General features: G+C 42.9%; 1 protein-coding gene across 1 annotated transcript in view; it reads right to left on the bottom strand.

Moving 5' to 3' along the window:
• PPEF2 (protein phosphatase with EF-hand domain 2) overlaps positions 1-14,596 on the bottom strand; it is a 31,601-nt gene extending 17,005 nt beyond the window's left edge. Inside the window, exons 1-5 of the mRNA XM_065405262.1 lie at positions 14,542-14,596; positions 9,548-9,577; positions 6,368-6,495; positions 4,288-4,345; positions 2,378-2,553 (exon numbers count right to left, since the gene is read on the bottom strand). Of these exons, the coding sequence (XP_065261334.1) occupies positions 2,378-2,553; positions 4,288-4,345; positions 6,368-6,495; positions 9,548-9,577; positions 14,542-14,596 (447 nt within the window). The remainder of the gene's footprint in view (positions 1-2,377; positions 2,554-4,287; positions 4,346-6,367; positions 6,496-9,547; positions 9,578-14,541) is intronic.
• Between the last annotated feature and the right edge of the window lie 646 nt (positions 14,597-15,242).

The following is a 15,242-nucleotide window of genomic DNA, read 5'->3' as shown; positions in this document are numbered from 1 at the left end:
TAGGGAAGCGTGTCATTCAAATATTACATGCAAATGAAGACATGCTAAAAATTGCTAGGTCTGAAAAAGAATTGACAGCCTATCACTGGTATGATGTTTTTAAAGGCTGGTCGCCGACCTCTAAGGGCACATTGTCTATTATGTTTCACCCATTACTAGTTGTGTTAATATTGTTCTGTGTTTGCTTGCTAGGAATGTGTTGTATGTGCTGCTGGACAAAAAGAATGTTTGTTAAATTACAACCACAAGCTCGAATTGCCTCTCACTATATTGCTATGAAACAGTTGTATAAAATATGACCCACTCAAGAATTGTTCTTGGGGGTCAAAAGGGGAACATGTAGTAGTAGGATTTTACGTTTGTATTTTGTATAGTTTAGAATGAAGGATAAAGAATAATAATGTAGCATGTATTAAATGTATTGATGTATGATTTGACCATATCCTGCCAGCCACCCTTTTTGAATAGCAGAAAGGAATGGCCTAATGGGCCATTGGTAGAGATGCATCAGCCAGAATCTGTGTCTGGGCTGATTTAAAGGCAGAAACAAACCTTTTAGGGTCACCACTTTGTTGTAGGTTTAGCACTTTAAAATAAGTAAAAGAATGCGATGATTGTTTTTCTTTTGCTTTGCAACTTGATGTTCCTGTTCAAAATGTTCTGTGTAAATCAATTCAGATGTTCTAGGGAGGAACCGAGGACAGACGCAAGGGTGCCAGGAGGCTGCAACACACCCCTATTGAAATGTTAGAAGAGGGCAGATTGACGACTCTAAAGATGAGACAGGCACCTATCAATGGGGACAAGATAGCTGTGATCAAAACCAGCCTGGGGTAACTCCCTGAGAGACTTGATGAAAGAACAAGATAAAGGATGAGAAAAACAATTTAAAAAAACAAGCACTCGTCAAATAACAATTGATTACAGCATGAGGTGCAAAACTCATTGGTCCCAATGAAGGAAAATCACTATATAAACAGGGTGCCTTGCCATGAAACTTCGGGTTCGTCCTGCCAAGACTTCCCCGGAACATCGTGTCGCGACCGACAGAACCCGGCTCCTACCTACCCGTGATCAATCTAGCTGGCCACTAAATTGATCTGGACTCTGAACTGGTAACGATAACATCGACTGGCAGGACAGTGTGTGGGGGTCTGATTGAGTGCATATGCTAATTGCTGTATCTTCAATAAACACGGTGTATTGCCTTTTCCCCTGAAAGATCCCGTGTGCTTCTTATATGCATAACAGCTTCCATCTTCCAGCCAAGGAGAATGGATTTCCCTTCAAAGCTGCTCCTAGGTCAGTTGACAAAGAGGGCTTCGCTGGGGAACAGGTGCTCACCTCTCCGTTCAAACAGGGATAAATATGTACGGCCAAAGTCTCTACAGGTGTCAATGGATCCAACTCTATTGATTTTAACTGAGCAGTGCCCATTTACACATGCCAAAAATTTGAACGTAAGAATATAAGGATGGCCATACCGGGTCAGACCAATGGTCCATCTAGCCCAATATCCTGTCTATGACAGTGGCCAGTATCAGGGCTTCAGGGGGAATGTAAACAACAGAGCAATTCTGGAGAGATCCACCCAGTCTTCTCCCACCTTCTGGCAGTCAGAGGTTTAGGGTCACCCTGAGCATGGGGTTACATCCTTGTCTACCTTGGCTAATAGCCACTGATGATCCATGAACTTATCCTGATTTTTTTTTTTTATCCCAGTTATACTTTTGGCCATCACACCCTCCCAGGGCAACGCATTCTACAATTGTATGCTCTGTGAAAAAGTAATTCCTCTGGTTTGTACAATATTAAATCGGCTGCCTATTAATTTCATTGGGTATCCCCTGGTTTCTTCCACACCAATCATGATTTTATAGACCTCTAACATATCCCCCCTTAGCTGTCTCTTTTCCAAGCTGAGCTGCTCGAATCTATTTAATCTCTCCTTATATGGAAGCTGTTCCATACCGCTAATCATATTTGTTGCCCTTCTCTGAACCTTTTCCAGTTCCACTACATCCCTTTTGAGCTGGGGTGACCAAAACTGGACACTACTCCAGATGTGGGTGCACCATGGATTTATATAGTGGCAATATGGTATTTTCTGTCTGGTTTTCTATTCCTTTCCTAATAGTTCCTAACATTCTGTTCGTCTTTTTGGTCAGCAGCCTCCAGAATAATCACATGTAGATTCTGTGGGTCTGTGGAGCAAAAGAAGGTGATGTTCTCAAAAATTTCCCCTTCATATTCCTGACCACATATCTGGGGGGGGGAAAAGAGGCAGATCACCCCCTAGAATTATCCTTCTACCACCCCACCTCCATGGCAGTGCAAAGAGAGGGAACCACTACAGTCCCCCTTTAGGGGGACTTACATGTTTCTGTTTGAAAGCTTCTAGTAAGGCAGTTGCATGATCAGGCAGCAGTGGGAAGGAGAGATGGGGTCCAGTGTAGGAATCTGGCACCTCTACAGATTCATAGTCGCAGAGTTTTTCCAGCTCTGTGTCTTTGTAGCTTTCTTCCTCCGTCAACATGCGGCTAATGAAGTCCCCTGGGTGGAGTTTAAAAAAAAAAGGGGGGGGGTAATTGGGCCCAATGTGTAATTTCAATGACTTGCTAAAGATCATCAGGCCGGGGGGTATTCAAGAACAACCCTTCAGTAGGCTCCTCTCAGCATCTGAAAAAGTGGGTTGTAGCCCACGAAAGCTTATGCTCTAATAAATTTGTTAGTCTCTAAGGTGCCACAAGTACTCCTGTTATTTTTGCGGATACAGACTAACATGGCTGCTACTCTGAAACCTGTCATTTTAGTCTTGATTCCAAAGCATATAATCTGGTTAGAAACTAGATTGTGTCTGCATTAGGAGGAGAGGAGGGAACTCAACCTGGTCAAAACTCAGAATTTGCTGCATGGAAGAAATTTTGACATTTTGAAATTTTTCATTCCAATGCAGAATGAAAACAACTATTTTTCAAATTTCCCATAAAACAGATTCTGAAAACTTTGAGGTTTTGGAAACTTTTCATTTTGAAATTCCAAAATGAAATTCAGACATCTGAAAGGAAACTCGGACATTTTCCAAAATGAAATTATTTTCAAATTTTGAAAAAAAAAAAAAAAAATTCTCTCCGCAGGAATTTTCACTGAAATCAACTTTTTTTTTTAAATGTTTCAATTTTGACAAAAATGGGATTTCCCACAGAAAAAAAATATTTCAACAAAAAATTTCCAAGCAGCTCTAGATATGACTCGGACTAGATGTAGGCAAGGCCCAGTATGCTCTGTGGCAAGCATTTCTGAAAGCCCTCCTGATTTCTGCAGCATTTTGGTGCAGCCAGTCTGTGGTGAGTTTTTTGTGTGTCCCCCCCCCCCACTGAATTAAATGTGAAAATGAATGGTATAAGCAGGGCAGGGTCTCTTGTGTTATTTATTTTGATATAATAGTCAATGTATTTTACTCTGTATCCAGATCGTCAAATGTATTTTGTAGTGACAATACAGAATCATGTTGTAGGATTTGTTGGGGGAGAAAAAGTTGGGACACCCAGTTAAGCGAGAGAGGCACTTTGAGATGATGGGATAAGCACATCAGCTGGATGTATTTGCTAACGTGATCAGCAGTGAAATAGTTAATGCTGACATGTTACCTGTATAGTTAGAGTTAACACACCACTGGGGGAAACTGGGAAGTCCAGACCCCTGAGAGCTATTGTTTTCAGGCTGTCTATCAACTCAGGAAGGCAGCACTGCATTGGTTTGCAGTCATATTTTTACAGTTCTCGCCACAAGCATGAGGGCTAGAAACTTAATATTTTTAAAGAAAATTAAGATTCTGGAGCAAGTTCTCCAAGGGGGGAGTCTGCAGCTGCAGAATCATGGAATCCACAGGACCCTGATTATTGTAGTTAGGGAACATCTGACAATGACAAGCTCCTTTATAACAATAATATTCTGGATGTGTACTTTTATTCCCCCTTCCAACTTCTAGAGGGGTCGTGGCTGCTCCAGAGCCCCCAAGGGATCTCCCTATTTTACTCCTGACCCCACTTCAAACTCCTGAGGCCTGCGTTATAATCCCGGTCCCTCGAACGCATGCATTGTAGTCACAGGTGCATCTGACATCTAGACAGGTCTCCCTTCAGATCCCCGTGAGGTCACTCCTTAATCAGCTGGAAGTGTCAGCGTTGAGCCATGTGAGTCCACCTCCCTCTCCACCCCCTGCACTGAGCATGCAGCTTTCAGGGCCACAAGTACCATATCTATGTATGGAATACACAGGCTTACTCTCTCTGCTGCTGCTTGGTGTGAAGTGGTCCATAAGGTAGCTGAAGAAGTTGTGAAGCTGTAGAAGACAAGAAGGAGCGCCATGTTATTCACCCTAAGACACGAGCTAAAGCTTTAAAAGCTCTACCGCGGAGTGTTCTTCAGAAGACAGTTCCTCTTTTCACTTGAGCCTCCACAACCTCCTTTGCATACACAGCAAATCCGGTCACACCGGTTCTCATTGTGGAGCAGAAGAGTGGTCTACACAGACCAGTATCCACTCTCCCAAAGAGGCCAATGTAAAATAATTCCGTGGAAGATGTAAAACCCACAAAATGCAGCCAATTGCGCAATATTACATCATGGGGGGAAATTCTCCCTGAGCTCTAGGTGGCTATTAATTTATGCTGTGAAGCCGGTGGATCGATAGTCCTGCTCATTTCTACCCTGGGCAATGAAACTACCGATGCTGCTCTTATTCCAATAAAAGATCAAACTTTTTTTTACTCTTGCCGAGCCATTTGCCTCAAAATATCCCCCTGTGGAGAGTTCCACTCATTAATTATACATTGTGTCAAGTGCTATTTAATTAACCATCTTTCCAATTTAATGCTAATTGTTAACAGCCAGATTTTCAGATGAGTTCAGCCCACTGGAAGCATGTTGGGTATAGAACAGTAAAAAAATCTGGCCCTGGGAGACCAAGAATAAAGGGCTTCATCCAATGCCCAGTGAAGACAGTGCAAATCTTTCCACTGATGTCAATGGCCTTTGGATCAGGCTGAAGATAAGCATTACCTTATAACTGCTTCTGGAATGCATGCAAAAGACAGGGCTTTCCTTACTACCTTTGCTTCACTCCACCCTGTTTTATTTCAAGGGAGTTTGCAGGTGGGGGTACGGAAAACAAGAAATCATAGCATCCCTCTCTGAGGGTCTACCCAGATTTCCATTTTCCCTTCAGCTACCGTTTCTCTGATCTAAACTTCACATGCTGAAGAAAAAGATGCAAATATCTGCTTAAAGGCAGTCAGGTGAGAAAATGCTGAGCCAAGTTAAGCAATAAGAGCTCACGTGGCTTCCCTCTTGGCGTTCATAAACCCCCCCCAGAGGAGCTGACACACCAAATTACGCCCAATCCTGTCTCATTTCATTTGCTCCCCACGGCTTCAAGATTACGTATTTCTGGCTTCCATCATATACAAGTGAACGGGGACTAACACGCAAAAGAAAGTCAACGTGAAAAGAGCCAGAAGGGGGCTAGGAAGCCATATGGATGTCAACACCTTACCAGAAAACAGACATTAACTAATACCAAGTATGAAATATAAACAGAGGAGGCAGTAGATCAGGAGCTGCTATTTCATTGCAGGAGACAACTTTCCCTGCCCAGCAGCCACCGAAACGGCTTTCAGATGTCTACCACAAAAGCCTCGAGAAGCCACCTGCTCATTGGCGGGAAGTGTCATGCAGCTCAGGCCTACTCAGGCGGAACAGAGAACAAACATAAGCAAGGGGAACAGAGAAGCTTGCGAAAAAATTCCTCTATATTTAAAACCCAATTGTCGAAGTCTCTAAATATGCCTATTACTCACCTACCTACCACATGATCCTACAGTCACCCTTCTCCTCCCCTCGTCTCATCCATTCCCCTCCGCCCACACACATACAGTGGGTCTTGTATTTTGTCTTCATCACCGCTCAATTTTTATTGCAGTTGCTCCTAAAGGCCTCAACCCAATCAGGGCCCACTTGATTTAGATAAAATGCTAAAAGATGGCATGTGCAAGGCCCTGTACATGCACATAGTCTCTGCTCTAAAAAGATTCCAATTTAAACAGACAACAGGAGTTGTATTATCCCCATTGTACAGAAAGGGAACAGAGGCACAGAGGATAAGTAAGTGATTTGCCCAAGGCCGCCCAGAAAGTCTGCTGCACAATTGGGAATTGAACCCAGGCCTCCAAAGTCTCATCCCAGGGCCTTCCTCTCTGGGAAAGGATTGTGTGGGTCTGCAAAGCACTATACCCGATAAGAATTATGAAGACGACAACGACAGAGGGCATACGCTTCCATTCTCTCCTTCTCTTTAGCACCGTACCTTGATCTGATCCTGCTCACAGGAGTACTCTATGGATTGGAAAATTCTCCACGTGCACCTTCGGCGCATCTCTAGCCGGGCAACATAGCGTCGATACCATCTTTGGATCAGGACAGCGGCCTTGAAGGCTGTGACACAAAGAACAGAACAGAACCAGAGAGCTGAGCTGCTGTATCTCAGCACCTGGGCAAGTGCTCTTCTCCCTCCCAGCCATGCAGGGAAAGAAGGGAGTTTTCTCCTTCACAAGTGAATCGTAGGAAAGGATTAACTCGGGCTGTCCAGAAAAAGAGAATTCCATTCTGGCATTTGGTTTCGTATCAGGATGAAACTAAGATCTTTCCCCATTTAAAAATGAGAGAACGAGAGAGATCTGAGACTAGCCAATAGCCCACTGGTTATGGCACTCACCTGAGATGCGGGATGCCAGGTTCAAGACCCTGCCCCAAATCAGAGAGAGCAGGGTCTTGAACCTGGTCTCCCATATCCCAGGTGAGTGCCCAAACCACCAGGCTCTTGGCTATTATGGAGGGTCTCTCTCTCTCTCTCTCCAAGTTCCATCCCGGACTCAGGAAACCTTCCAGAGAAAGTTTAGTTGAATCAGACAGGTTTCTACTTCAACAAATGGGTATTTTCCAACCAAAATCGTTTTGCTGAAAATTTCCCAGCCAGCTCAGATGTTAACATGACATTATCTTCAGGGTAAATCCTAACTAAGAAACACTTTTTTCACTGTCATAAAAGAAAAAGTCTGATCCCATAGATCTCTCTCTATTGTCAGAGACTCCCAAGACACTTCTAGCTCTCCCTGGTGGCTCCTCATGGCACTGTTATTATTTAATCAAATCCTGCCTCAAAAAGCTTAACTCTAAATAAGACAATTTCCACCACCTTTTGACTCTCAAGTATCATTATTCTCATTTTACAGATGGGAGCTGGGGCATAGGGAGATTAAGGGATTTGCCCAAGGTCACAAAGAGAGTCGGTGGCAGAGCCCAGATTTGAACCCAGGCCTGAACCCTGTCCAGTACCTTAATAAAGCTGGGCTTTGCCTGCTCTAAGTCAAATAAATACAGGGCCTGATTCATCACTGCTACTCCAGTTTTACACAGCTGTCACTACACTGATTTCAGAAGGGTTACACTGGCACAGAACTAGCATAACACAGAGATGAAGCAAACCTGAAATCTCTACCTCTGCTTTAACCTAGCTCGCAGCACGTTTTTGTAGGCTAGTCTTGCCCATCCACTCTGAGGTAAGCCTCCAATCCATGCATTCCTGTATAGGAAACAAGCGTCTACTCCCCAGAACCACTGGAAACACACAAAAGCCACCGCCTGGGTTTGAAACATGCTTCCTGCCAATGAAACGTGCTAATACTTAGCACACATATATCAGTAGTGCTTTGCATTTTATTCATTGATTAAGCAATCCCTGAATTTACAGCTATTCCCTGCGTTAATAAAAACCTGAACACAAAGGCAACATCCTCAAGTTACTATCCGAACAACCCTAAAAACAAGGACACCCAGTACAGTAGAACCTCTGAGTTACGAACTCCTTGGGAATGGAGGTTGTTCATAACTCTGAACAAAACGTTATGGTGGTTCTTTCAAAAGTTTACAACTGAACACTGACTTAATACAGCTTTGAAACTTTACTATGCAGAAGAAAAATGCTGCTTTCCCTTGATTTTTTTAGTAGTTTACATTTAACACAGTACTGTATTGTATTTCCTTTTTTTTTTTTTTTGGTCTCTGCAGCTGCCTGATAGGGTACTTTCTGGTTCCAAGTGAAGTGTGTGGTTGACTGGTCAGATCATAACTCTGGTGTTCATAACTCCAAGGTTCTACTGTAACCCATCACAGTCAAAAGCCACAATGAACACATATACTTTGCACGCTGCCCTATAAATGGCTGCAAACTTGTGACCTCAGACTAGTGGGTTCGAGTGAATTTGAGGCTACCAACCTCAATTGTTCAAATCTAAGGACTTAGTAACAGCACCTCAGCTGATCTCACCAGGGCAATGGGACATGAGGGGAGGCAGATAGCTCAGGTTGCAAGGACCTAAACCAGGCAAAGATTTCAAGATCAAAATATCAGGGGGTAGCCATGTTAGTCTGTATCTACAAAAACAACAAGGAGTCTGGTGGCACCTTAAAGACTAACAGATTTATTTGGGCATAAGCTTTCGTGGGTAAAAACCTCACTTCTTCAGATGCATAGCTTATGCCCAAATAAATCTGTTAGTCTTTAAGGTGCCACAAGATCAAAATGAATACCTGAAATTGCACCTGGGAGCAAACAGGAAGCTAGTGCAGCCTTTGGACTGTTCGTGTAATGTACTCTCTATGGCCAACCATGTTCTGCAGCAGCTGCAGCAGCCCAGCGGTCTGCAAGGTTAGGCCGGCGTGGAGCACACTGCAGTAATCCAAGCTGGAAGTGACAGATTACACACACGAGAGATGAGGTCTCAATCCTCACGCTCGGCAGATTCATAGCTTCCAAGGCCAGCACTGTGCTCACCTAGTCTGACCTCCTGTCTGATACAAGCCACAGAACTTCCCCACAAGATTTCCTAGAGCAGATCTTTCAGAAAAACATCACATCTTGATTTTAAAATTGCCAGCGATGGAGACTTCCCCCCACAACCCTTGGTAAGTTGTTCCAATGGCTAATTATCCTCGCTGTTAAAAAAGTACACCTTATTTCTGGTCTGAATTTGTGTAGTTTCAACCTCTAGCCACTGGATATTGTCCGACCTTCGTCTGTGAGATTAAAGAGCCCATTGCCACGTATTTGTCCCCCGTTGGGAAAAGGCATTTCCACCCAGTAAAGCCAGCTGGGAAACCAGGATCAATAAAGGGTCTTAAATTGAATTCATGGACTGAAATTTAAACCCAGTCTCCCTACGTAAAGCAGTCCTTCCCTCATTCCCTAAAGCCACTGCACATTAGAAACAGCAGAGACAGCCCTCAGAAAGTTGAGTTACCAGTCATTTACATTTAAAACCAGATCTTCTAAGTCCACAAAAGATTCAATAGTGACCATACACTGAGCATCTAACATCACGTGAGTCATTTAGTGCTGCTAAAGTAAGCGACTGTTTTGTTGTGCTGCTTTATGTATCATTGCAATTGCACAACTGAAAAAGCCATGTGTTCTAATCAACCAACTTACCTGGGTGAGCTGCATCTGGCAGTGTTTGCACTGAATTAAAAAAGAAAGAAAAGAAAAGAAACAGATTTTTTCCACATTTTATGAGGATCTGGGCAATAAACTGAACAGCAGATACACACCAACACTTAACTATTCACTAGAGGATATAACTCCACTTGTTCAGCAAACCCAAACAGAGGTAATCAGAAACTAAAATATGCCCGTTCATTGTAGCAAATACAATTTAAAAAAACCCAAATCAATGGTGAATAAAATATTGCCCTTTTCACCTTGTCTGAAATCATTAATAACCAAATCTGGTCACTCAAATGAGACTTCTCCAGGAGTATCCCTTAATTAAACTTCCCTGGAAGAACGTCAACCTGCCTAGATACCACAGTGATGAGCACATTAGAAATACAACTAGGAAGTTGAATAGACTGATTTTAATTTAATGCCTGTGTAATTAAGGAAACCCTACTTTCAAACCTCTACACGGTATCAAAAGTAGATCAATCAACAGCGTGGGTTCCCTACCCTAAGTGAAGATTTATGATTCTTAGCAACTTTAAGATACATCAACAAAAATACGAAGTAAGGTGCATTATTTTGGCAAATTTTAAACTGACGCATAAGCAGCGCAGAATCTATCCTGCTCTGAGATAACATTAAGGTTACATGCCTAAACATACAAAAGTCAAGAAATAACAACATTAAGACCATACACATCTTCACCACTGCCCCTCTGTGCACAAGCATTGCAATGCAGTCTTCACTGACGGTCACATACTACCATATTTCCCAAATAATACAGTTACCATACGAAAATAAAATAAGGCCTGGCACAAGTGACATTTTTGCTGAGGATTGTCCTGGAGTCTCCAGGAATTGAAGATTAATCTTTAATTAAAGACTATGTCATGTGATGAAACCTCCAGGAACACGTCCAACCAAAACTGGCAACCCTAGATAACTGTCTAGCAGTCTGGAGTCCCCTTCATGTTCCTGCTTGTATGCCTCACTGATCTCCAGTGCCTCTGGCCCTGCCGTGTATAGCAAGATGGAAGATTTCACCCTCTCCAGGTTGACCACAATGTCATTCACTTTAAGGAAAATGTGAAAGCACCTCAACCACGTCTTATTTGCTGCCTGGTTCCTAGTGTTTCAAGTGGCTTGGTTTGCTCCGTTCCCTCCCCCACCCACACCCTGAAGAGTACGTTTTCTATTGACACCCTGCAATAAGTACCTGCAGGAGCGCCACCAGCCTTTTTGCTGCCCTAAGCGGTGGAAGGTCCCGCCCCCGAAATACCGACGACCGGGGCGGCCGAAGATCCGGCCGCCGCGGTCACCGCCCCCCAAATGTTAGCGCCCATGGCGACCGCCTAGGTCGCCTAATGGGTTGCGCCGGCCCTGAGTACCTGGCACACAGGAATGCTGGGTGGAGACTGGAGTTTAGTTCTGACTTCAGTCAGCGGAGGGGTCAGAGCTACAAAAGGTTATACCCCCCATTCAGTGGCTACTTAACAGGCACCTCTCACAATCCGTAATTTCAAACATTCAGGAAAGTTGGGGTGCTCAGGAGAACAAGTTCAAGGAAGCAACAAAGCCCTTGCTTCCCAATGCGGACAAATGGACAAAACCCTTCTGTCCTATGGAGGATGTGACACAGGGTTTACACACTGCTCAGCAAAACATCACATTGGAGCATCAGGCAATGTACAAAAAGCAGATGAGACATAGGATCAGTTTGAGGCCAAGTCAACCGACCAGCACAGGTAGGACATGAGAGAGAAGGCAGCTCCCTGGTGGCCTGTTGTAGCATTAATAAAACAAATGGGGTTACATTTTACTCAGACATATGCAGGGACTCTGGCTGCAGCGGGAAACTCTCAGACGAATTAAAAATGGAGAAAGCCCCAAATGGTTAAAAAAGAACCAGCTTCAAAAAGGCCGATCTCTGCTCTTAGATCCTGATCCAAAGTCCACCAGGAAAGACTTTCATTAACTTCAGGGCGCTTTGGATCAGCTTATGCAATGATCTCAAGCCTGAAAAGAAGGGAAAGGGAGACTCAAACGACACACTTGGATTCCTCACTGAAAATTAGTCTAACCAATCCTGTCCACATTAAGTGAATGGAATGGCCTTCAAATAAAAGAAAATTAAGTATTCAAATAGGAACTGGAATTGGTGAAGAACTCTAGATACACCAGCTGTGGATCTGGCTATCTCAGCAAAGCTCCACGGCCTCAATCTACACCAATTTACCCCAGTTGAGGATCTGGTCTTCTTGTTCATTATAACAGCATCAGAAGTGGGAATTTCACACTAGAGCTACAAGGGGAGGCTGTGGGGTTTTAGTTTTATAGCGGTGCTTTCCCCATCTTAGAGACTCAGAGGTTAGAAGTGGAAAATGATCTAGTATGTTGAAATGACATTTTTGAAGTTTCTCTTGTGGAGCTTCCTCTCCACTGTTCCATCAGAGAGATCGGAGATCGCCTCGCTGGGAAGTGGGCAGGGGCTTGGTCCCAGTGGCTCCTTTGAGATGTGTGTGCAGTCCTGGCCTTCTGCACTCTTTCTTGGGCTGGGTCTAATGGAATCATGCTGCCAGGGTTTCTGCAGCCCATGTCTTCCACCAGAAACATTCCCAGGTGATTCCACAGAATGCAGGGTTACTGCCCGCAGAATGGCCATGGGGCTGGTGGAAGATGATGTGTGTCCATCTGGCTCTGCGTCTAATCCTTCTCCACAGAGCTCTGAAAGGTCCAGGAAAAACCAGTAATGCAGCTGCAGAGGCAGGGAATCCACATGGATTTTGTGGACACGGGACAATTTGGACCAAATAACAGATCCAATATTTAGTTGCACATGCATAGCTTAAACCTCAGATTCCTCGTCTGAAGAAAAGCTGAAGATTACGTTCAGTTGTTAGAGACAAGCCTCTGTATATGCTGCAGCAAGCTGGGCCTGAACCCCACAGCAACACCTTTGGTTCTGTAGTACTCTGATGTGGCAGACAAATTCTGTTACAGTCTCATTAAATAACAGACAGTTTTTAAATGAATGAAATCTGAAAATGAATATTACACTCAGACCAGTCTCCTAGGTTTTATTTATTTTAAATTAAATTCCATTTTATGTTCTAGTTTTCAGTATTGCACAGATCTCGTTTTTAACTGACAAGCGCAGCTGCATGGGAAGTCGGCAGGAGAAAGCGGATTATTTTGACAGCCAGGTACACGGCATGTGAGTCTTTTGGCAGCTGGGGATGCAGTTTGAGATTGCGGAATAAACATTAACTGGATGTTTCTGGTAAAATGAACAGCAATGAAATTAGTAATGTTTCTATTTAAAGTGTCATCTGTAGGTTTCAGAGTTAACAGGCATTTGAAATGAATGAAGCCGTTGTCGCCACTGAGAGCTAGTATTTCAGGTTGTCTATGGACTCAGGAAGACAGTACTGAACAGGTGTACACTCAGCTATCCTTTCAAAGTGGTTGTCACAACCATATGAGCTGGAAACAATTACAGTTAAAACAAAGATACTGAAGCATGATTCTAGGGTATGTGATAGACTCAGCAACAAATACCATGGCTGCATAGTGGACAGGGCCTTGGTTAAAGGTTTAAGATGCTCTGTTAGGGGTATCTCTGCACATGGAATATACAAGGGTATCTATTGTGTTTGTGCTACCAGGAGCACCCTGTGTGACATGGAGCTCTTTAACCCTAACGTTTACAAAATACTTATTAGAGAGACAAGGTGGGTGAGGCAATATCTTTTATTGGTGAGAAAGCCATGCTTTAAAGCTTGTCTCTCTCACCAACAGAAGTTGCTCCAATAAAAGATATTACCTCACCCACCTTGTCTCTCTCATACCCTGGGACTGACATGGATACAACAACACTGCATACAACATACTTATGTAAGATACTGACTGCATTTACCGAGATTACTTGGGAATGTGGAGGAACACATAGGAACATACAGAACATGGTTAACAATATATACGGACTTCACTGAACTTAAAGTACCATGGTTATCAATATCTAGATGCCTTATTGTATTTACAGCTGGGCAAGGTTTTTTGACCAAAACTTTTTTGGGCGATAAATGCAGATTCGGTGCCACCAAAACATTGCAATAATTTGTGTCTGTTTTGCTGAATGGTTTCAGTTAAAAAAAAAAAAATCAAAACACTGATTTTTTTCAAAATGATTCCAATACTGTTATGTAGCCTTAGATAACTGATGCATTCTGTTGAGAAACTGATTTTTTATTTCATTTATTTCCAAAATAAACAAAAAATCAGTTTATACTATATTAGAGCTACAAATACACATTATTGCCATCATATAGCTGGCATCATGAAACTATATCTGTGAAAACTAAAATAGAGAAAAATAAAAAAGCTCAAAAATAAACATTGACGTGATCAATTTTAATTAGAAAAACAAAAAATCGAACTCTGTCAAGCCCAATCACAAGTGACGAGACAAGAAGATCATTGCATTAACACAATTTAAAATAGACACTGTCAACCTGCTTAACCACAAAATCTAACCTCTAAAAGAGCCAAAGCGCTTAATTCTCCATCATCCCAGTTTGGTTTGGCAAACTCACTGCACAAACCAGCCCTCGTTTTGGTTTCAGTTTCAAAGTCCGTAGAAAGTAGTGTTCATGCCAGCACAGCTCTCACTATCAGAGCATGGGAGCACAATACATGCATGTTTACCAGTAACTGACAAATTAACGTGGGCAGCAACTGCAACAGATTTGCTTTGCTTCACAGCTTTGCCTCTGCCTTTAATCTCAGCCTCAGCTAAAAGCTATTTACCATTATCTTCTTTGAGAACTGAATGTCTTTTTTTATGGGACACTCAACTATACAACTGGGCCACACAATGTCATCAGGCAATACAGCTGATGCATCTCTATGCTGAATATTTGTGACTTTCTAGCAGGACCTTTATAATCCACCAGGAAAGACTGAAATATTTTATGAGAGACACTCACCTTTTTCCGATTTCCGCAGGAAGTAGTAGGCATTTGTGGAACTACCACATCCCATGATCTCCAAACGATGTTTCTATGGGGTTGCAAATAAATACAGTATCATCAAAATCAAGTAAGCAGCACTGGAAAGAGCATTCAGTCAGAATCAGGATGGGTGCCCTGTGTCCCAAGCTGCTGGGAGACAATCCTGAATATATTAATACTCAGTAAGGTTCAGAAGCCACAGCTTTACAGGTGGTCTATCTTGATTCAAGTATAACCCTGACATCTAATTTTCCCAACATACTGTGCATCTGCACACAACCTGGGATGGATTCTTTTGGCATGCTCTCCAGTTTGATTGTTCTAAGCTTCAGGTCAGATATATGGAAGGAAATTTTGCAGGTATTTTGTTTTTCAGTTAAACAGAGATGTTTTAGAATGTTGGGTACCTACATGCCAAGTCTGTATTATGTGCCTAAAACAGGTACAGTATTTAGGTATCAACATATTGATGTAGATGGCTAACTTTAGGCTCCCACGTTTGAAGAGTAGGTAACCCACAAGACTAACTGGTCTGAACCTTGGTTTGATTTATAAAAAGTGAAAGGTTGTTAGACAAATATTTATGCACTCTAGACCATATTTTATGATTTGCCTAAGAAATTCAGGCCAAATAGCTTCATCTCAGGCCAGTCAGGATCACAAACACGCCATGCAAT

This window comes from Emys orbicularis, chromosome 5, assembly GCF_028017835.1.
Source record: "Emys orbicularis isolate rEmyOrb1 chromosome 5, rEmyOrb1.hap1, whole genome shotgun sequence".
In the NCBI taxonomy this organism is placed as follows: Eukaryota; Metazoa; Chordata; order Testudines; family Emydidae; genus Emys; species Emys orbicularis.
Note: the sequence above shows the minus strand (reverse complement) of the source record. Positions and strands in the feature narration are given on the sequence as shown.